This window comes from Pinus tabuliformis, chromosome 6 (assembly GCF_031772625.1).
Source record: "Pinus tabuliformis cultivar Carrire ecotype Pingquan chromosome 6, CPIR1, whole genome shotgun sequence".
NCBI classification, from domain to species: Eukaryota; Viridiplantae; Streptophyta; class Pinopsida; order Pinales; family Pinaceae; genus Pinus; species Pinus tabuliformis.
The window spans coordinates 1128273954-1128297383 of record NC_142292.1 but is presented as its reverse complement, the minus strand read 5'-3'; the positions used below and the strand labels follow the sequence as shown (position 1 = coordinate 1128297383).

The following is a 23430-nucleotide window of genomic DNA, read 5'->3' as shown; positions in this document are numbered from 1 at the left end:
GATGAGTGTGCCATTTATAAACATCTAGAATGACTCCTTTATGTCCTGTTTCCAGAGAATAATAGATATCTTTTGACAGAGTTCCCAAATTGGTGCTAGATTGATGCCATTAGATGTAGAATGGCTAAAGCATTTGTGAATTTTTGTCATAATAGAGAGTGGGATGATTATTGAGAGAGTAATGGTGATTTCAAATTTTCCATCTAAAAACCCTAGCCACATTTGACTATTCTAATGGAGTGCTCCACCTTTTTTTGAGTTCTATTGCTATTTTAGGAGGAGGAGGTGGCACATGCGTCAACAAAGTCTAAATTGAGCCCTATTTTGTGCATCTTTTCACCATTCATGAGCATTGCCTAACTTGAAGGATACTTCTAAACCTTCTTTGTGTACTTCAATATTACTATTTTTAGAAGGTTCATGGATCTAGAATTACTGAACCACACTTTATTGTAAAATGTTAGAGGTGAAGTTCTATAAAAGGAAGAGAGCTCTCATTTGCAAGTTTGTGAAATCATGCTTGGATGAATGGGATTTCCCCTTTAAGCCTAGTTGAAGATCTCTTTTGAGGAAGAAGTTAAGGGTCAAACTCAATGTAATGTTTCTCCATTTCTCCTTTCTCTTGCATGGGTAGCTATGGTTTTGCAAGGCTTGACATTATATTTTGATGCTGAAATAATCTTTGTAGAAGGGCATTATTGCTCCAATAAGAGTAGGTCAGGGTTGAGTTAAAATCCTCCCTAACTCTTGATGTAGCTTTGGATTAATTGAAGGTATTTGCTGCTAGAATTTTCTGTTATAACTAAGAAAGAAAATGAAATGTGTTACATTATAGCTCTTTGATCTCATGATGAAATCAGATTTGAAGATATGATATGTTGTTGGTTGATCATTCAATTAGAAGTTTTTCATACCCAATCTACTTCATCTAGGATTTCATATATAATCTACGACATCTATGATTTCATATGTGGTGATTTCTCTATTCTTCATGGTTGCACATTATTAATTTGTAGTGATCTTGTGACAATGCATCTTAAACAAGGGCCCTTAGTTATTCTTAGTCTGGAAATTTGTTTTGGACTAGTAATAACATATCTATTCATCTCTTGATTATGTCTTCTCCATCATACTTGAGCCTTCTTCCCCTATAATCTTGATGCCATCTCCTAATGGATAGATGTTGGTTTGGATAGTCCACCACCACTTTATTGTCATGTCCCCATGTTTATTCTTCTTCATAGTACAGCCAGGGTGGATTTCCAGGACAGGGGATGGCCAGGTTAGTGGAACAAGTTTATGTCACAGGGGTCCCGATGGAATTTTGAGGAGTTTTTATGGGATTTGATGGCATTCGCTTGGCATATTCCATCATCAACATAGTTTGCCTTTCGTTCCGTTGCATTCCGACAACTTTCAAAAATCAACATTATTATAAAAATCAACATTATTATTGGGCATAACTTAATTAATTATGCTCGAGGTGGCATTCGGGGGAGATTAATTGATGAAACACGTCAGTATAATAGCTTGTTGGAACTGAAACAATGAGATCTATATGATGAGATTTTTGGATGTGAGTTTCAGTGACCTGAGGAGTCATGGTGGCCAATTTACCTTTTTCTCGCATTAAAAAGAATATTTTAATAAAAGAGGGAAAAGTGGTCCATGATTAAAATAATAATAAAATAAAATGTTCTGGAGGGGTCCATCAAATCTATGAAAGAGGAGGAGGAGACCATTGGAGGACATCTTGGAGATGATATTGTTTCTTGTATCAGAGGATGAGAACGTGGTTCTCTACTCCATTGGTAGCCCCAGGAAAAAATCCTCAGGTGATTTAGAGAGATTGGGCGAGCACCCATCTCCCCTTGGTGGATTCATTTAGAATCCACAAGTGTAGTGATTGTTTTTCTGTTTCAGTTTGGAGACCAGAGGGTCATTCCCAGCTATTGTATTGGCATTTATCTATATATAATAACGCTGGATTTTGGTTGCTACATTTCTCATTGTTCCTCATGTTGTGATTTTTAATGAGATTTTATGCAATTTGTGGGTTTATGGTTTAAGTCAAATTTCTGGTGTTTCGGTTTCCATGGCAATTCCTATTAAGTGCTAGATAATTTGATTTGAAGGGTTTGTTCCAAATTTCCTTCGTTTGGGACATTACAGTGGTATTAGAGCTTTGGTCTTGGCTAAGCTTGCGGGTTTTCAGTTGCAACGACTTTTTTTACAGTAAAATGTCCTACAAATTGTTACAAAAACAATAAAAGTTCAACAAATTGACAAAGTGAGCCATTCGACTTTTAATAAAAATCGTGGCACATATTTTAAGTTGGGGGCTGACCAACTCTGTTGTTGGGCAAATCATTATGTGAGGTCCAAATATATTTTTATCAAAATTTTAATAGAGGTCGTGGATATAATTGAAGAGGTTAATTATTTAGAGTGCCATTCAAAATCTATTGTTCCGTAGGTGCTGGAAATTGAAATTTCTCCGAGGGTGTCGAATCACTGGGTGGAAGAATGTTGAAGTTTATAGCCATCGTGGAGTTTGGGCCACAATTCTTCACTGGAGTCGAGCCGAATCAGTTGAGCCTGTGGATAATTGCAAAAGGTTATTAACCCATCTGAAGTATTCTGGGCACAGTGGTGGCATATTCTTGCTGAAATTGAGCACCTGGGCATATGAAGAGGCGACATTACCCTTCAGATTGTGGGCGGTGTCCCAGCGAACCATGCCAGATTTAAGAAGGCCGAGTCCTGAGTGTGAAGGGGTTGTTTTTCCTAGCAAGACAGGGGACGAAAATCTCATCCTTTGGACGTGAAAGATCAAAAGTCAACTTGTTGAGGTCGAGCTACAATACTTTGTGAATCGATTACTCTTGTGAAAAAGGATGAGTTCGCTTCATATTTGTTGTTGGTCACAGCTCTTGTTAGCTGGATCGAAATCTGAGCCTAACAGGGTTCAGTCTACAACCAATAAAGAAATTACCTGTATTAGATTTGTGGGCAGAGTTATTGTTACATGTTTGGAACGAGATTCCTTTGTTTCTGAGAGCTGGTACCCACTAAATATAGACCCATTTTTTGGGTATACACTGGAGTTTGGACGAGTTTGTACTTACAGCTGGGTCGATTCCTGAGTCTTCACTGCTGGAACTTGCCATAGGAAACTGATACATATGACTGCTTCCAACTTGGAAGGGGGATCAACGTTGTATTAAGGGACGAGTTCACTATGCTATTGGGCCGAGTTATCACTTATTTTTAGCAATGCGTAACTACTATTGTTGGCCGTCAATTCTCTATTCAAGCTGGACGAGTTTCTTGGACTAAATAGAGGCTGAGTTTATAGGGTTTGGGGCCCACAAATCCCTGGTCAGAGGTCGAGTTTTTCACTTTGTTAGAGGATTGAACCTCTCTTGGTATCACAGAGATGGATTGTCACACTAAGGTGCTGTGTGTCGGTACCCTTGACGGCTGAGATCTATGCACTTGAAGAGCCGTGAACTTCACCCCTTGAGAAGGGTCAAACCTCAAACATTTGCTGAAGCTGTGGTCTGTTTGTTTTGAGGCCAAGCCGCTCTTGTACGAGTTGGTCAAGTCTACCTACTATCACTCTTCTGCTGGAAGATTCAGTACATAGTCATAGGGATGAGTTGTTGGTATCTTGGGACTGATATTCCAGTGAAGTCCATTGCCGAAGCTGCACATTAAGTAGCACAAGTGCTGAGCCTTTATCGCTGAAGTAAACACTGCGCTGAAGCTTCCTCGACAGTGTGTATACCAGTATGATAACAACACTCCAGAGCTGTATGGAAGGAGTTGTGCATTGTTACCATAAGGACAAAGTGCTGCTGCTTGTTTCGTTGGAAAATAGTCAGTGATTTGAACTCATTCGAGTGACTGTTCAACCTCTATATTTGTTCCAGATTACATTTCCTTGCTGATATTTGCCTTGCTGGAGTTGCCCACTAGCCAATATTCTCAGAAGAGGCAAGTTGTTGCAAGAAGGAGCTGATTTATTGATGAATGAACACAAATACTCTCTCTCTGAAAGGTTCTGTTATGCAAACCACATCTACAGTAACCAGGTTCCACTGTATCTGTTTTGTTCTTAGAATCTTAGTAATTTATTTTTCTGCTATGAAAATGTTAGAAATATTGGACGTTGTTGAATGTATGCTTCATATTCTGGACTGATATTCAGAAACAAAAGAGCCTTTGAATATTTGAACCTGTGTGCTCATTCTCATAGCCCCTTATTATTTGAAATAGAAAGGCTTACAACTACATCATTTTTGGACAAATTAATAATACATAGAGTTGCCTACATTTGGGGATAGGCCTGTAGCAGCATTTAGAAGGAACCGAATTGGTTGTCAAGCTCAGTTTGGATCAGATTACTTTCCCAGGTGTCAAAGAAGTTTCTAATATTTTTGGAAACATTTGCTTGAAGAAGTAGATACTGTGCACTCTATTTGCTTGGTACACTACAGTAGCCACTATGGATGATTGGGTCAAAGCCTTCATAAACACCCTTAGTAACAGTTCATCACTTGATTCCATGAGCCAAAGAAGAAAACCAAACAACAAAGTTTTTTCAAAAAGGGTACATGCTATCTTACAGCTGGAGCAAATAAGGGATTTGCAAAAGGAATAGGAGGTAGGAAATTGGCTTTATGCACTTGGATCAGACTTGAAAGACGTGAAGGTGACTGAAAAAGCCCTCTCTTATTTGCAGAAATTGGATTCACATCTTTCTAAAGTGAGCCAATCTGATTTGAGGGTTCTAAATTGGGCACTCAAACAAACAATGCTTGCCTTGATTTAGCACAGATTCTTGGAGCACACTTGTGAAGAGGTTAGACATATAGTTGCCTCCTGTCTCAGTGGTATCATGATGTTGACTGCACCTACCCCTCCTTACAATGATGGCATTATGAGGAGAGTCTTTAGGCTGATAGTAGGGGCCTTTCAGGACTTGGATAACAGCGAGGGCCCTACCTCTCTCTTCTCTTTCTCTCAAATGCTCATGAAAAAATGAATTGATCTTTTCCTTTTCTCTTCTCTTTTTATTCTCTAAATGACCTTTTGAGTTACCCTAAGATCTAATGGCTGAGATTCATTTAGATCTAGGGATGAGAATAAATGTGCATTTAATTCTCACTTTATATTTTTTAATTCACCCACTTAAATAAAGATCCACATAGCCTTATATTTCCATAGTCACTTTTTCACTTTCTAATTCTTCATTGACTTTAATAAAGTCACCTTTAAATTAGAATGTAGCTTTAACACTTATAAAGTCTCTTTTAAATTAGAATGTAATTTTACCACTTATAAAGTCACTTTTAAATTAAATTGACTTTACCACTTATAAAGGTCACTTTAGGAGAAAAGTAAAAAATAAATTTGGACACTTTTCCTGAGGCCAAAGATCAAAGCCTTAAGGAATCACTTGTCGTCTGGTACCCAAATTTTAACAATCCCTCTCACCGAGGAAAGTGTTCCTCACCACTCCCTAGACATGCTTGCCCTATGGTAAGGCTTTGGTGAAAATGTCTATCATGATGTTGACTGCACCTACCCTTCCTTACAATGATGGCATTATGAGGAGAGTCTTTAGGCTGATAGTAGGGGCCTTTCAGGACTTGGATAACAGCGAGGGCCCTACCTCTCTCTTTTCTTTCTCTCAAATGCTCATGAAAAAATGAATTGATCTTTTCCTTTTCTCTTCTCTTTTTATTCTCTAAATGACCTTTTGAGTTAATTCTTCATTGACTTTAATAAAGTCACCTTTAAATTAGAATGTAGCTTTAACACTTATAAAGTCTCTTTTAAATTAGAATGTAATTTTACCACTTATAAAGTCACTTTTAAATTAAATTGACTTTACCACTTAACACTTATAAAGTCTCTTTTAAATTAGAATGTAATTTTACCACTTATAAAGTCACTTTTAAATTAAATTGACTTTACCACTTATAAAGGTCACTTTAGGAGAAAAGTAAAAAATAAATTTGGACACTTTTCCTGAGGCCAAAGATCAAAGCCTTAAGGAACCACTTGTCGTCTGGAACCCAAATTTTAACAATCCCTCTCACCGAGGAAAGTGTTCCTCACCACTCCCTAGACATGCTTGCCCTGTGGTAAGGCTTTGGTGAAAATGTCTATCATGATGTTGACTGCACCTACCCTTCCTTACAATGATGGCATTATGAGGAGAGTCTTTAGGCTGATAGTAGGGGCCTTTCAGGACTTGGATAACAGCGAGGGCCCTACCTCTCTCTTTTCTTTCTCTCAAATGCTCATGAAAAAATGAATTGATCTTTTCCTTTTCTCTTCTCTTTTTATTCTCTAAATGACCTTTTGAGTTAATTCTTCATTGACTTTAATAAAGTCACCTTTAAATTAGAATGTAGCTTTAACACTTATAAAGTCTCTTTTAAATTAGAATGTAATTTTACCACTTATAAAGTCATTTTTAAATTAAATTGACTTTACCACTTATAAAAGTCACTTTAGGAGAAAAGTAAAAAATAAATTTGGACACTTTTCCTGAGGCCAAAGATCAAAGCCTTAAGGAACCACTTGTCCTCTGGTACCCAAATTTTAACAATCCCTCTCACCGAGGAAAGTGTTCCTCACCACTCCCTAGACATGCTTGCCCTGTGGTACGGCTTTGGTGAAAATGTCTATCATGATGTTGACTGCACCTACCCCTACTTACAATGATGGCATTATGAGGAGAGTCTTTAGGCTGATAGTAGGGGCCTTTCAGGACTTGGATAACAGCGAGGGCCCTACCTCTCTCTTCTCTTTCTCTCAAATGCTCATGAAAAAATGAATTGATCTTTTTCTTTTCTCTTCTCTTTTTATTCTCTAAATGACCTTTTGAGTTACCCTAAGATCTAATGGCTGAGATTCATTTAGATCTAGGGATGAGAATAAATGTGCATTTAATTCTCACTTTATATTTTTTAATTCACCCACTTAAATAAAGATCCACATAGCCTTATATTTCCATGGTCACTTTTTCACTTTCTAATTCTTCATTGACTTTAATAAAGTCACCTTTAAATTAGAATGTAGCTTTAACACTTATAAAGTCTCTTTTAAATTAGAATGTAATTTTACCACTTATAAAGTCATTTTTAAATTAAATTGACTTTACCACTTATAAAGGTCATTTTAGGAGAAAAGTAAAAAATAAATTTGGACACTTTTCCTGAGGCCAAAGATCAAAGCCTTAAGGAACCACTTGTCTTCTGGTACCCAAATTTTAACAATCCCTCTCACCGAGGAAAGTGTTCCTCACCAATCCCTAGACATGCTTGCCCTGTGGTAAGGCTTTGGTGAAAATGTCTACTACCTGCTCATTTGTGGAAATGTACTCCAGCTTGACAACGCCCTTTTGGACATAGTCTCTAATGAAGTGATACTTGATCTCAATATGCTTTGACCTGTCATGAAAAACTGGACTTTCTGTGAGTTTTATGCAACTCTGATTATCACAATAAATTACTAAAGGTCTCAATGCCTGACCAAATAGACCAAACAACATCTTGTGAAGCCATATGGCCTCACAACTAGCCAAACTAGCAACCATATACTCTGCCTCAACTGAGCTTAATGCAACTAACTGTTGTTTTCGTTTGATCCACGACATAATTGCCAAACCCAACTCAAAACAGCACCGGAAGTACTCTTCCTATCTGAAGCACAACCTGCCCAATTTGAATCCGTGTACCCTGCCAGTCTCACTCTATCACCTTGTCTATAATCCAGACCAAAATCCACATCGCCCTGCAAGTAACGAAGAATGTGTTTTGCAACCATCCAGTGCACTCTCCTGGGCTCACACATGAATTAACTCATAGTGTTAACTGCAAAACATATATTTGGTCGAGTGTTGACCAAATACATCAAACAACCAATCAACTGTTTGTATAGAGTAGGATCCACCAACTCGGAATCAGAAGCATGAAGCTTCTTCCAGTTAGTGATCATAGGTGTAGACATGGGTTTGCAGTCCCTCATGTGAAATCCGCTAAGAATATCCACAATGTACTTCCCTTGTCCCAGGAAGAAATGCCCCTCCTCTTGCCACACCTCTATTCCTAGAAAATAATGCATCAAGCCGATATCCTTCATATAAAACTCTGAAGCAAGATCTCTCTTGCAGCGCTCAATGAGTCTCTTTGCAGCAGTGATGATCAAGTCATCAACATACAACACCAGAATGAGAGGCTCCTCACCCACCACAATGAAGTATAGGTTCGGATCAGCCTCACTCTTTGTGAAACCTAACTGCTGCAAGTATGTATTAATCCTCGAGCACCAAGCTCTAGGAGCTTGCTTCAGGCCATAGAGTGTGTTTTTCAATTTGCATACATGGGACTCCTTCTCATGCACCTCAAAGCCCTACGACTGCTCAATATAAACCTCCTCCTGAATGGAGCCATTGAGAAATGTGGTCTTCACATCCATCTGGTGGATCTTCCAACCCATCTCTGCTGCAATTGATATAATGGAGCGAATAGATGTATACCGAGCTACAAGATCGAAGGTCTCCTCATCGCCAACTCCTTCTACCTGTGAGAACCCTCTCGCCACAAATCGAGCCTTGAACTTCTTGATGCTGTCATCTGCAACATGCTTTATCTTGTAGAGCCATCTGGAAGTAACAACTAATTTACCTTCAGGCCTCGGCACTACCTTCCAAACATCGTTCTTCATAATAGAAGAATACTCCTCCATCATGGCCTCTCTCCAGACCTTCTGGCTGGCTGCCTCTTCATAACTAGAAGGCTCGGAGTCAACAATGCTTGTTACCAATGCCATGTAACTACAGAACCGCTTAGGTGGTTTACTCTCTCTAACCTGTCTCTTTGGCCCAACATTGATGTGGCCTCGCGCAAGGTATCTTGAAGCCACTTGGGCTTCCTCTTCCCTGAGCATACTTCTCCCACCGGAGTGAAAGAATCCTCATCATCATCAGAAGCCTGAACTCTTGAAGGCCTGCCAACTGACCTCATGCCTGAATCTGTGCCTGTAGATGTTGAAGTACCGTGCGAACTATCCATTAGTGGACTACCTTGTGAACTACTTTGTGGATTGCCCTGCATGTTGCTCGAAGAACCACCCACCTGACTTTGAGAGCCACTGCTCACTGATGGACTTGACACTATAATCATTGTACGTCCTGATCCTTGACCACTGGATCCCTGTGACTGACCCAGCTGCTCTCGAGGGTTTGGTGACTCTGGATACTCTAACTCCTGTGACCTCCTGAAAGCTCTCTCCTCCTCGAACTTCACATCTTGCTTGACAACCACTTTCCTTTGCGTAGGAATATAAATCCGATAAGCTTTCGAGGTCTCGCTATAACCCACAAAGATGCCCTTGTCTGCAGTGGGCTCTAGCTTGGTCCTGTTCTCCTTGGGGACATAGGAATATGTAAGGCACCCAAAGATACAAAAGTGCCCAACATCAAGCTTCTTCCTAGAAAAAGCCTCCTTTCGGAGTCACATTCCCCAAGGCACGACGTGGACTCTTGTTCTGTAAGTACACAATAGTGTTGCAGGCCTCTGCCCACAAAAATAAAGGTAAACTCTGATCATGAAGCATGGCTTTGGCAGCCCTTGCAATGGATCTATTCTTCCTTTCTGCAACCCCATTCTGCTGGGGGTAGTAAGGAACTATGAACTCCCTCCTAATGCTTGCCTCAGCACAAAAATCAACAAACTCACCAAGGGTATACTCCCTTCCATTGTCCAACTTGAGGACCTTGATCTTCCTACTTGTCTGGGTCTCCACAAGAGCTTTGAACTCTTGAAACCGCTTGAAGACCTCACTCTTGGTCTTCAAGAAATAAATCCAGGTCTTCCTGGAGTGGTCATCAATGAATAAAACATAGTACTCATAGCCACTCAAGGATACATGAGACATCCGACCACTCACATCAGTATGAATCAAGTCAAGGATCCTGGTCGCTCTGCTGTCATTGCTAGGAAAAGGGGGATTTGGCAAACTTCCCCATAGTACATCCTTTGCATACATCAAGGTTATCAGAACTAAAATCTAGCACACCAGTGGTGATCTCCCGCAATGTACTTAAGGCCCCATAATACATGTGCCCCATCCTGCCGTGCCAAATCTCACACAACTCTGAATTGCTAGATCTGCTGTCGGTCCTATCTCGGGTGCTGCTACTCAATGCCATCAGGGGCTGGAATGAGAACTTGTACACCTTGGCATGGCCCACTCCAATCTCTCTAGCTGAAGAAGCTGGAGTTCCCCTAGGATATATAAGCACCTGCCCTCTCTTGAACAACACATCATACCCTCTGTCCTCAAGTGCTGAGACGGATATCAGGTTCTTCTTCATTCCAAGCACATATAGAACATCTGACACTTTCAAGGGAGGTTTGGATCCCCTATCAAATGTCAATGTTCCCACACCGACTACTCTAACAATGATGTCATCACCAAGTATTACCTCCATATCAGTATCACCCTCTGAAAGCTCTGAGAAGTACTCTCTGACTCTTGTCATGTCGCGGGAAGCGCCACTGTCAACATACCAAATGTTGGAAGATGCTTTGCTAGTAGCGGGGAATGCACACTCCCTCTGAACTTGTATGGCAGGTGATCCTACACTAGTGGCCTCACAAGCTATGAACCCAAACTCTCGATCAAAGCTTTCTAAGAAGCTCTTTATCTCTGTAGAAGTTGCCATGGGTTTGTCTTTCCCTTTCTTGTTTTTCTTCTCTAGACACACAACAACATAGTGTCCCAACTTTTGACAATTCCAACATTTGACTTTGGAATAGTCCTTCTTCTTGTTTTGCTCCTTGCCTTTACCTTTGCTTTTGCCTCCACTGTTGGATGCTTGCTTCTTTGCTCTGCCCTTCTTGCCTCTTACTAACAATGCCACATTGTCATCCTCCTCCACCTGTTTGGTTGCCCCAAGATGGTTCTTTCTGATCTCATTCTGAATGCAATCATCCCACAACCTCTCCCAATCAGGAAGATTTTCCCGTGCAACAATGCCATCCACAAAATTCTCCCAAGTCTTGGGAAGACCATTCAAAGCAATCCTCACCAACTCAGTGGGTGCAATGGTCTCACCTACGGTTGCCAACTCATCTCTCATTGAAGTGATATTTGTGAGGTATGCTATAACACTGTTAGTCTTAGCCATTTTAATGGCCTTTAGTTTCTCCTTTAGGACCATTTTTCTGTTTTCATTTGAGCTTTGGTAAAGACTGGTCAAGGCTGTCCACATTTCATGTGCATAAATAAGTTTTTCCTCTCACATGAGGAATGACATGGTCTTTTGATTCCTTCTAGAAGCAATCTTTTTGCCTTAGCATTCTTTTTGTTAAATTCTGCCAACTGTACAAGGTTAGCAGGTACTACTACTGGGTTCTGTGTGGTATTTACCATAATGCCCCAAACTTCTGCTTCCTCAAAGATGCTCTGGATTCTCTCCTTCCATGCACTGTAGTTGTTCTGTCCATCCAACTTGTCTTCAACTCTCAAACCTAAAGACATGTTTCACTGTCCTACCAAACTGAAATTTTCAAATATGTGGTAAAGGTTTATGTTTTCTGTGTAAAAATCAGCTTGCTGTAATTTTCACTTTGCTGTCCCAAACTGCACTTTTCAGCCAACCAAGCTCTGATACCATGAAGAAATTTCAACCCCCACTCTGGTTATCAGTTTTCCTTATCACTCCATGCATTTAGTTTTAAATCCAAGCATGATAAAAATTCTAAAATCTGGAAATGATACTATTTTTTCTGAAAAACACAAATTTAGAGATTTCACAACCGCTGAAATTACAGAAATAAAACACAACAAAATTATGACAACAACTACACAGAAAATAACATGGTGATTTTTGGTCAATGTGACCCTACTCTTGGGGAAAACCAGTTTGAGAGCTCTTCTTTATTTTTGAAAATGCTTTTAAAGAGAAACTGAAATACACAGTAAAAATTCCAGCAACCACAAACTACAACTTATTTCGATTTTCGTGCTTGAACTCCACCTCGAAAATCATGCCAATCAGCAAACAGCCAAAGCAAAATTTTTTACAGCAATAAAACAACATTAAATGTTGTACGAACCATTGTTTTAAGATTCGGCTGGCTCGGAACCGACTCGGCCGAGTTGGTCGGAGTCGGAAAATTTTTTTCAACCCGCCAGGAAATTCGGTTTGGTCAGCCGAGTTATGACTGACCCGGGTCATAACTCGGCCGACTCGGCCGGATCCGTAACTACTTGGCCGAGTAGCTGACAGTGGCCAGTGAACCATAAAAACACACCTTTTTTTGATTTTTTTTTAAATTTTCTAAGTGTGGGGGACTCCAAAGGGGTTTATGAATTAGTTTGCTGGTCTTTGGGGTCCATTCCCCTCTCCCAAACCCTAGTATTTGATCATATTGCCCTACTAAGGCTATGCTATTCATGGTAATGTTAAATTCTTAAAGTAAAAGTGACATTCTCCTTAATCTTCATTTTCATCCTTTTACTTAAATTTTTAACATTACCATGAAATGACTCGGGATGTTTGAGAGTGGTTCCGGCCTCATTGGATTTCATATGGAGAAAGTAGAATTTTAGATTTCATTCAAAATCCAGCAGACTTATCGGTTTTTCAAGATTTCAGGATTGGGGGATTGAAATGTTTCCATTGAAATTTGTCATGTATTAGGGTATGGATTTAATCAAGAGCACCAATACCTCTATGTACCTTGATGTTACTGACATTGGTTGTCGAACTCCTCCGGGATTCGCTCCCAAATTGGGAGCTTCTGAAAATGTCGCCCCCGCTCCCAAGTAACACTGAGCTAGATGATGTTGGCAACTCTAGCAGTAGCCAGTAGTACTGGTCACATACTTTTGTTGTAGAGGCCATTTCTAGCCTCCTTGGTTATGTGTTTTTGTTTTGATCTCTATATCATCATCGTGTATGTATTGGACAGTGCACTGGGTGCCATTTTAATATAATGGATATATTCATGAGCCTACTTTGATCATATGTTGTCTTCTATCTATATTTCAATGTTGTGTGTTTGGAAACATGAATGAAAATCTTTAAAATTATGTGTTTTTATAAAAAATAAATATTTAATGTATTTTTTACAATGACCGAGTCATTGAAATCGAGTCCGCCGAGTCAATACCGAGTCGGAGTCGACCCTCGATCGAGTCGGAGTTTTAAAACATTGGTACGAACTGTGTGCCCAGAACTTGCTGTATGTATTGTACCGATTTCAGCAGTACGACTGCCTCGAAATTCGTGCCCAAGTCTGCCTCAAAATTCACGCCCTTGCTGCTGTCCCTCTTTCTCAATTTCTGTTCTTTTCTCTTGCTGTACAGTTTTGCCTTGGGATGCCTGCCAGTAAATGCCGCTGTCCAGATTTGTTGAAATGTATTCTTGCTGCTCTCCTTCATTTGCTCATTACTTAGAAATTTTCTCCTTGCTCTCTCTTCTCTCTCTCAAATGCTCATGAAAGAACGAATTGTCTTTTCCTCTTCTCTTCTATTCTCTTTTTATTCTTTAAATGACCTTTTGGGTTACCCTAAGATCTAACGGCTGAGATTCATTTAGATCTAGGGATGAGAATAAATGTGCATTTAATTCTCACTTTCTATTTTTTAACTCACCCACTTAAATAAAGACCTACTTAGCCTTTTATTTCCATAGTCACTTTTTCACTTTCTAATTTTCCATTGATTTTAGTAAAGTCACCTTTAAATTAGAATGTAACTTTAACACTTATAAAGTCACTTTTAAATTAGAATGTAACTTTACCACTTATAAAGTCACGTTTAAATTAAATTGACTTTACCACTTATAAAGTCACTTTAGGAGAAAAGTAAAAGATAAATCTGGACACTTTTCCCTAGGCCAAAGATCAAAGCCTTAGGGAACCACTTGTCCTCTAGTACCCAAATATTAACATTAAGGAGGATGACTGTCAAGGTGATAGTGGGTGATGTCTTCAAGTTGCCCTAGGGTTTGAATTGGTCATGGGACTTATCTTGTGTGTGGATCTTGGAGGTAACTGGCGCCATTGTGGGGATTGAAGTCCCTTTCTTGGAATTTGTAGATTGGCTACATTGACATGATGAGGTGTTTTTGTTGAAGATCTTTTCCTCATCTAGCGAGTCCACACAGTTACATATATGAAGAGGATGATCCAATGGATGGCCATGAACACGAGGATCAATTGTTATGGGTTAAGCTCTTCTACACCAGTAAACTTGAACATGAGCCTCATGTCAGATTGCTTCTCAGGTTCACCAAAGCATTGTTTGTGATTCTTCCATAAAAAAGGTGGGATAAAGGGTATGTTACAGAGTTTTCGTTTGTGTGGCATGGCAGTAAGAAACTGGGTCTGACCCCGCCACGCCCCCACCCCCCTTGATGGTTTCCAAAACAGCTAGGGTCGCCCCCTGAAATGCATGAAAAACCGAAAAGTGGCACAAGATCAATGTGACTTTGACAACATTCTCAATGAATGCCTGTCTCAGCTCCTCCTTCATTTCTTATCATTGCTTATCACCCTTCGTCATACCTGAAATGTGAGATTTTGAACCAAATTAGATCTTCGCGATGATGGACATTACTTGGCTGACCATCCTGGTTCAGTCCCTGTTACAACAGCTGATGGAGAAGAGCTGAGGAAACAGATCACCCAAATCTGTTTTCTAGAGATTCTTTGGTCAGAGTACTGCTAGAGCAAATACATACTGTCTCAAAAGCATGGGATGATGCTCCTGTAGTGGTTACTGGACAACAAGCCATCTAGCCAAATTTCAGGCCAAATCCTACAAGCAATGATTTTCTAGAGCTTGCACGCCTGTCAGCTACTATCCTTTAAAGTTTGACTAACAGTGAAGTCTTCCAGAAATGAGTCCTTCTCTAGTCTCCAGTTCTAATAGACAGCATGAAATTGAATGTTCTAAAAGGTACATCTATGTAATATTAGTTTGTTCCAGTTGGGAAGGGTTCAACATCAACTGGCAGCAATGCAGGCCGGTGAGCAGCAATCTTAAAGGGTGAAAATGCACAGGGATCAATGGATAATGCTTCACATGGCATTGACCTGGCGTCAGATGTTAGTGATGATGAAGAAAGGAGGTTATTGCAGTCATCCTCTTCTGAAAATCTTGTCTTCGTGGAAGGGCCAACTATATCAGAAACTGGGGTAAATGAAAATGAAAGGCACTTGTGTCTACTGCTAAATCTCAAGAAAGAGGAAGGTGAAAAAGGATGAAGGTTTTCAGGTCATATCTTTTCCGTCTTTGGTCTTGGAAACAGACAATCTGAACATTTCAACAAAATGGGATTGACAGTTGATGAGGCATTAGCCAATCAGGGGGCTAAATGTCTGCTTCCTTGTGGACTTGACGATGATGAGAAATTCATAGAGGATGATTTCGCTGCCTGGAGAGAGCAATTGTGGCTAGAAATGAAATGTGTAGTTTACTTTGAGATGAAAATGATGGGCTGATCTGCTCTACCCCACAGCAGTTATTTTAGAGTATCGTCTTGTAATTCATGACAAAGATACAATAATTGGGGATGAATCATATAGTTCTAAGCAGTGTTGCAAACATCCCGATATTATCCCCAAAAAATTTGCAAAATCACGATTTTTGGCCAAGCAATGTCTGATTTTTTGCTGGTATCTTAATTTTGCCAATTTCTGCTGATTTTTACCGATATTTTCTTGATTTTTGTGATTTTTTGGTTTTCCGGACCCTTGCTGATTTTATCTCAATGCCAATGTTTGCAACATTGTTTCTAAGTAAATGGTGGAGTTGTTTATGATGTGATGTTGCAATAATCGTGATCGAGATTAAATTGGCGAGGGCCTGAAATAAGAAAAAAATCGTAAAAAATGGATAAAATTGGTAAAAATCAACAAAAAATCATAAAAAATGGATAAAATTTGTAAAAATCAGCAAAAAATGGCAAAATTAAAAAATACAATTTTGTTGTTGTTGTTGTTCATTTTTTTTTTAATTTTTAGTATCTAAAGCATCCACAACATAAAATAAATGCATTGACACATAAATATGAAAAGAGAATTAATATATAAGATGTGTAATATGTCTAGTGCTACATCACACATAACAAAGAATCATGTCTTGAATCCCGAGTCCCGACACAACCTTAACATATCAACAAAAAATATAATAATGTATCTCATATTATGAGTCATATACAATGAAATTAACCAACTAACTAATGATTTCCTTTGTCCCTCTTGCAAGAAAATTTAACAAGATGACGAAGGCCTTGGGGCTGGCATTGGACTCTGATGTTCTCTAAAAGCTGAAGAACTAGGAGCCATAGGAGTTAGACCACGTCCTCTACTGGTGACCATGGTAGGTGGTGTCACCTCCTCCTTCTCTTCCTCCTTTGTAGCTGCTACTCCCTCCACTCTCCACCTCTAACCAGTTAGGGTTTGATTCCATGAATAGGCCTCTCGGCCTCAACCCTCCATGCAGAAGTGGTGTCAATCCCATCCAATGAGATGGCCTCCATGTCAGGTGTCCTCTCAAGTTGCCTCACACACAATCGAAGATTGTAGTAGATGTAGACCATGTTGTTAAGGCGTTGAGACTCCAACCTGTACCAGGGTCATAAATTTATAGATTAATAATTATAAAAATAATGAATTATATATTTGATTATTTAATAAATACAAAAAATGAATTGGATTTTTTTTAACCTGTTGTGCTTTTTGGTGTGTATTTTTTCAGATACACTCCAATTGTGCTCGCATCTGGAGGAGCTGCATGTTTGGTTGAGCACTTGAATATCAAGCTTTTGGAGATTGGGTACTCTACCACCATAGCTTTTCCACCACACATCTATAACAAATATGAGAAACATAAGAAAAATTGAAATTTGAAAGTTGAAGCAAAGTATGAAGAGAATGAAATTTGAAAATTGAAACAAACCAAAGCTTACCTGGAATTTTGGTTTTCCTATCACAGATAGCCATGTCAAAGCTAAATGTGCCACCTGCCATCTTGTATATCTCCATTTCTTTAGAAATTTCTTCACGTTCTGCTGGAGATGACACCATCTTTTGAACACAAGTGAAGAATCCATCTATGACCTATGCATCAAATATGAAACCACAGGAGTAAGAAAATGCAAGGTTCAGGTAGATCCTTGCAGCATGAATGGGGCGATGGAGTGTATTATTTCATTGCTCATCAATCACTGCACATATTAGTTGTTGTTTCTCAAACCCCTCACCCCCCTTATCATCATAATATTTGTGAATCGATTCTTTGGTCCCTAAGTCACAGGACACGTCCTCCAAGGTTCCGTGTCTCGTATTTTACGTGTCGGACATGAAAACGGCCCTAAAACGTGTCGAAAACGTTTTTCATCGTGTCCTGTAAAATGTAAAACGTATTCGCTGGTTTTCGTCGTGTCCTGCATCTGGAAAACGCATATTCCGTTGATAGAAAACGTTGCCTGCATAAGCTGTAATTTTTTTTGAAAGGAACAAATAATTTTTGAGTGGGGCACCTTAATGATCAAGTCTAGGCCCTAGTATTGATATGTTATTCATGGTAATGTTAAATTCTTAAAGTAAAAGTGGCATTCTCCTTAATCTTCATTTTCATCATTTTACTTAAATTTTTAACATTACCATGAAATGACTTAGGATGTTTGAGAGTGGTTCCGGCCTCATTGGATTTCATATGGAGAAAGTAGAATTTTAGATTTCATTCAAAATGCAGCAGGCTTATCAGTTTTTCAGGATTTCAGGATTGGGAGATTGTAATGTTTCTAGGTGACACCACCTGCCCAGGCTACCCCTGCCACCAGTAGAGGACGTGGTCTAGCTCCTATAGCTCCTACTTCTAGTTCTTCAGCTTCTAGAGCATAGCAAACTCCACTGCCAACTCCACCAGCATCTACATCTAGAGGGAAAGGGAAAGCTGTGGCATTTTCTCGCAAGAGGGGCAGAGGAAATCAATAGGATTAGAATTTAGTTATTTTCTTATGTGCTTGTAAGTTGTACATGAACAATGAACATTGAATATTCAAGAATCAAGACCAAGCATATCACATTCTAATTTCTAAATAGTAAATTTTGATTCTGTTTATTTTTTTAAAGTGAACTATGAACTTTGAGAAGTAATTTTATTTTAATTTGATTAGATAAGCTGCAACCTGCAATTTAATATGGATAAAAAACTATATTTCGGTATATATATATATATATTTATTTATTTATTAAATATATATATATAAAACGTGTCCCCCGTGTCCTGTTTCCAGGTCGCTGCGTTTCGTATTGAATACTCGTATTTACGTGTCCTCCGTGTCTCGTGTCCTCGTGTCATGTGACTTAGTTTGGCCCTATCCATGGCCTCATATAGGTAGCCCATTGTAGGCTTGTTTCCATCAACTAATTGAAGGACCTTTACCAAAGGTTCAGTAATGTTACAGACCTTTTGCACTCTCGCCCAAAAGCTTTCCTGGTATGAAACTAGCTTGCATATAGCCTTTTCCTTTGGTTTGCAGCTAAATGACAAAGCACACTACTCTTCTGAAAGAAACATTCTCTTCACATTCCACATAGAATTGAAGAGAGATTGAAGAGATATGAAGCTAGTGGCAAACCGTGTAATAGCAGGGTGCATCAACTCCTTGTTGTTGGTGAATGTTCTCATCAAATGAAGCATAGATACATGATTATATATAAATTTTGTAATGCTTTTTGATGATTCAATCCTTGGCAAAAAGATTTTTTTTATGTCCTCCAACATCAAGTCAATGTAGTGTGTACCACAAGGTGTCCAAAATAAGTTAGGATGCTTCTCCATAAGTATCCTGCTAGCAACAACATAATTTGCAACATTGTCCATTATGAACTGGACAACATGTTGTGGACCTACCTTTTGAATGAACACATCCAACAAATCACATAATAATCATGCATCTTTTATATGTGCAGATTCATCAACAAATTTCATAAACATTGTCCCCTTGGGATAATTAACAAAGAAGTTAATAAGGGTTCTACCCTTTTGATTAGTCCAACCATCTAATATCATAGTGCATCCCATTTGTGCCCATGATGCCCTGAATTCCTCCAATCTCTTAGTGCATTCAACCTTTTCATTCTGAAGAATACGCCCTCTAAAGTCATCATAGGAAGGGGCTTCGTACAATCACGGGTTGGAAAAATGGATTGTTCCTGGCAATCCTGAAGGGAACATCACTCCAAAGAAGACACTTGCCCAACAACTTGTCAGCGTCTTCCTTCTCCTTTTTTTAAGGGCTGAGCTGATAGATGGTTGTGCACTAGGTGTGGTTCTAGGAACAAAAATGATGAGGTCGCTGTGGGGTTGACTGTAGAAATTGATGGTGAAGAAGAACCACTCTCACAGTCACTTCCCACCACTCGACCCCCTGCCATTTAACTCTTCAGAGCTACCTTGGTCATTTGGTTGTGTAGACTTTCCAATGATTTGAGGGCTCTATGGATGATTGCTGGATTTGTATTTTTGCGAAGTCCTAAATGTCCAGGGATTTGTGCAAGGTGGAATTTCAATCAGTGTACTCCCCCTGTCATATGTTGCCCACGTCAAATTTGATCTATCAAACTCCTCATTGGATTCACCAAATTCCCACATAGGGTCCAATTTTCTTGGAATGTTTGTAACTTTGTTGAACTCTCGAGTTTTAATATAAGATTGAAGTTTGAACCTAGGGTACAAGAAGAATTTAAGGTTAAACAAATGAAATTAACAATCAACATTTTGAATTTTTGACCAAAAAAGCCCTCCACCCAATGCAACAATAATGGAAAAAAAACACTCAAACCCAAGCAAAAATCATAGAAAAAAACTAAGGCATAAGAAGAATTTAAACAAATAAATTTTGTTGAAAATTTGATAGCTCAAGGATGAATTTCCAAAAAATAGAAAGTCTAAAAGTACGACTTTCCAAAAATAGTAAATCACCTTGCATCATTTGGATCAAGTATTGTTGATGGAAAATCTCTTCTGATCATCAATCAATCCTAATAGTTCAATTTCAACTTAATCATCAATATTATCATTAGTAATATTATTACTATTCTTATGATACTATTATATTATTATAAAAAAAAATTCAAGTCATTCAATCATGGCTCTCAATAATGTTCTCTTACACTCCCATTATTGGCATGACATATTCTTCTTACACTCTCAATAATGCTCTTACACTCTCTTACACTCAAATAAAAGCTCGTCATAAAAGATTCCTCATTAGTAATATTATTATTATTCTTATGATACTGTTATATTATTATAAAAAAAAATTCAAGTCATTCAATCATGGCTCTCAATAATGTTCTCTTACACTCCCATTATTGGCATAACATATTCTTCTTACACTCTCAATAATGCTCTTACACTCTCTTACACTCAAATAAAAGCTCGTCATAAAAGATTCCTCTTACACTCTCTTACACTCTCATTAAAGCATGTCATAAAAGATTTCTCTTACGCACTTTTTAATGCATATGTTACATTCTCTCCTTTATGGCATAAGTTACTAAGGCATGCATTTATCTCCTTAATGGCATGAGTTACACTCCCTAATTGGCATATGTAACTCTCCCTCAAGGCATGCGAGTTACTCCTTTATGATTCAAACTCCTTGCTCCTCCTATATATATGTGCCTCTCATCCTCTCTTCTTACTACTTGTGCATTGTGAAAGAAGAATTTGAACTTGAGAGAGAGTTGACGAAGATCATGAGAGAGAGACTTGGAGAGTAAGAGCAGAACTTGGTGAGCCAAGGTTGATTCAGTGCTTCAGTGTTTCAGTGTTGATTTAGTTGAAGGGAAGGTTGATTCAGTGTTTCAGTGTTGATTTAGTTGAAGGGAAGGTTGATTCAGTGTGCGCATCTGTTGCTGCTACCAATGATCTTCATGCTACAACTTGTTTAGATTTGGGTGAACTCACTCAGTCTCTTGATCTCTCATTGTACTTTGTATCTCTGTTGAACAAATGATTTCTAATAGAAGAAAAATCTGATTGGGTTTTCCCCTTGTGGGTTTTGCCTTGGTCATTGGACTTAAATTCTCTGTCTCATTTTGTTTTTGGCTGTCTTCTATTATGCATTTGATATATGTTCTATCTACAATTGCTTATCTAATATTGTAGCATAAAGAATTTTTATAATAAGTGATTATTACAACATAGAACGTCATAATTTCAACAAAATTAACAATCAACATTTTGAATTTTTGACCAAAAAAACCCTCTCCACTAAATGCAACATAAATGGCAAAAAAACACACTCAAACCGAAGCAAAAGTCATGGAAAATATATGGGTGATTGAAACCCAATGAAAAACAAGGAGAAATAAAAAAACAGGGCCAAATTTGATGCCCATACTTGAAATCCATGCCTTGCTGAAGAAACATGGTCCAAATTCATTTTTTTTTTGCTTGGGATCCTAAATTCTTTCGATTTTCTCCTCTCTCGCCCTTGTACAATAGTTCTCCTCCTTAGCTCTCACCCTTGCCCTCTGATTGCAAAATGAAACAAAAAAAAACTCAATTTCACTTTTAAAAACTCACTATTTCGTCGCCGACGATTTTTATTGATCGAATCACGATTTTTTCGTAATAATCTTGATTAAATCGCATTTTTTTCAAATTGAAAAAATCATCGATTTAATCGGCCCAACAAAAAAACCTGATTTAATCGCAATTTTCGCAACATTGTTATGATGTTCACCATCCATTTAGTGCCACTGTTTCCTTACAGAGAGAACTTCACACCTTTATCTGACTGCTCTTGAACATATTTTAAATTTGATATTGCTTGATCGGGCTTAAAGTACGACGCTGGTGATTATGTTGGAGTTTATGCAGATAATACTCAAGAAACAATTTGTTAATTTTAGGTATGTTTTATGCTGAGAGCAATTTACTTCAATTTTTCATTTTAGCGCAATGACTATATTCAGATTAGCAATCACATCAGCATGATAGTAAAGTGCAGATAGAACATAAACATAAACATCAAAAGACAAGCCAAGACAAGAGGACACAAGATGTGGCACCAGCTAGGGACAAACCCTAATGTGGGGAAACCCTTGATCAATTCTTCTTATATTCTTCAATAGTTCAGCACAGAGAGAGATGGTGCAAATACATAAATCTGATATTTATGACAGCAGTGATAAAGTATTGACTAGAGAAGTCAATGCTGGTCAACTAGGACATAATCTTCCTCAGAACAGGATGCACATGAAGCTGAGTCAAAACATAGAAACATTTACCCAATACATCTTCTAGAATGTTGTTGACTTCTTGCTGTATTGGCTATCACAACTTTATGAGATAGGGCATCAATACACAGTCACCAATGCAGGCCTTCGAGGTGCAACTCCACCATTGTCACGGTTACAAGTCTGACCTGTGCAATCCTTAGAACGAGCTTTGCTGCTGGCTATGGCCTACGACCTAGCCCAACAACAAGCAATCAATAATATCATTGCAGCAGAATTTAGTCCTAGAAGGACTTGACCCAATCTGAATATGTTGACAGATTTCTTCAATGTAATATGGCTGAGATTTGTCAACCTTACAAACAGTCCTCAGAAACAGTCTCTACACTGCGCTGTCACCATGCTTCATTTATCATGCTGTTACCAAAATTCTAGACTGTCCTTTCAGACTCATTTATGCTGTTAAGTCTTCATCTCATCTGTGGATTGGGGTCTCTCTTTGCTACGACTAGGGTTCTTCTTGGCTGTAGCTAAGGGCCTCTTCAAGGACCTTCCTTAACTGTGGTTTAGAGCTCCTTTAGCCAACAGATTTGAGCCCTCTTTAACTGTGGGTTAGAACCTCCTTTGATAGCGTAAAGAAGCCTTACCTTTGACTGCGGCTAGGGCTAGTTAGACTGCAGTTAGGGCTTCTTTAGATCTTGATTAGGCCTCCTCTATACAACGTATAAGAGCCTCCTTCAACTGCGGATATAGAGCTGCATCTAGACCTTTTGTCGTGGAATAAGGCCAACAGTTAGGGCACAAGGTACTACGTATTAGGGCTTCTCCTTTAGCTGTGAAGAGACCTCATTCACTGTGGTTAGATCTTTCTCTACGGCTAGGGCACGCTATGATTACGGATATAGGGCCTCATAGATCCGTGGATTAGGGCTAGATAAAAGCCACTTGAGACTGTGGTTTAAGGCCTCCCCTTTAATGTGTATAAGTGTCTCTTCTTGCTGCGTATAAACCCTTATTGACTGCGACCTAGGGCACCCTTAAATACTGTGGATAGAAGCCTCCTCTAGCTGCATATAGGACCCTTCTTGATTGTGGCTGTGGACCCTTAGACAGCATATAGAAGTGTCTCCTA

General features: G+C 38.9%; 1 protein-coding gene across 5 annotated transcripts in view; it reads left to right on the top strand.

Annotated features, from left to right (window-relative positions):
- The window catches only part of LOC149262857 (uncharacterized), a 292938-nt gene that overhangs the window by 6775 nt on the left and 262733 nt on the right, over positions 1 to 23430 (top strand). Inside the window, exon 5 of one of the 5 annotated variants that reach the window (XM_089425329.1) lies at positions 2477 to 4037. The exons of the other annotated variants lie outside the window; for them this stretch is intronic. Coding sequence (XP_089281455.1) covers positions 2477 to 2533 — 57 coding nt within the window. The 3' untranslated portion in view covers positions 2534 to 4037. Of the gene's footprint in view, positions 1 to 2476; positions 4038 to 23430 lie in introns of those variants that run through there. 5 annotated transcript variants of the gene reach the window in all.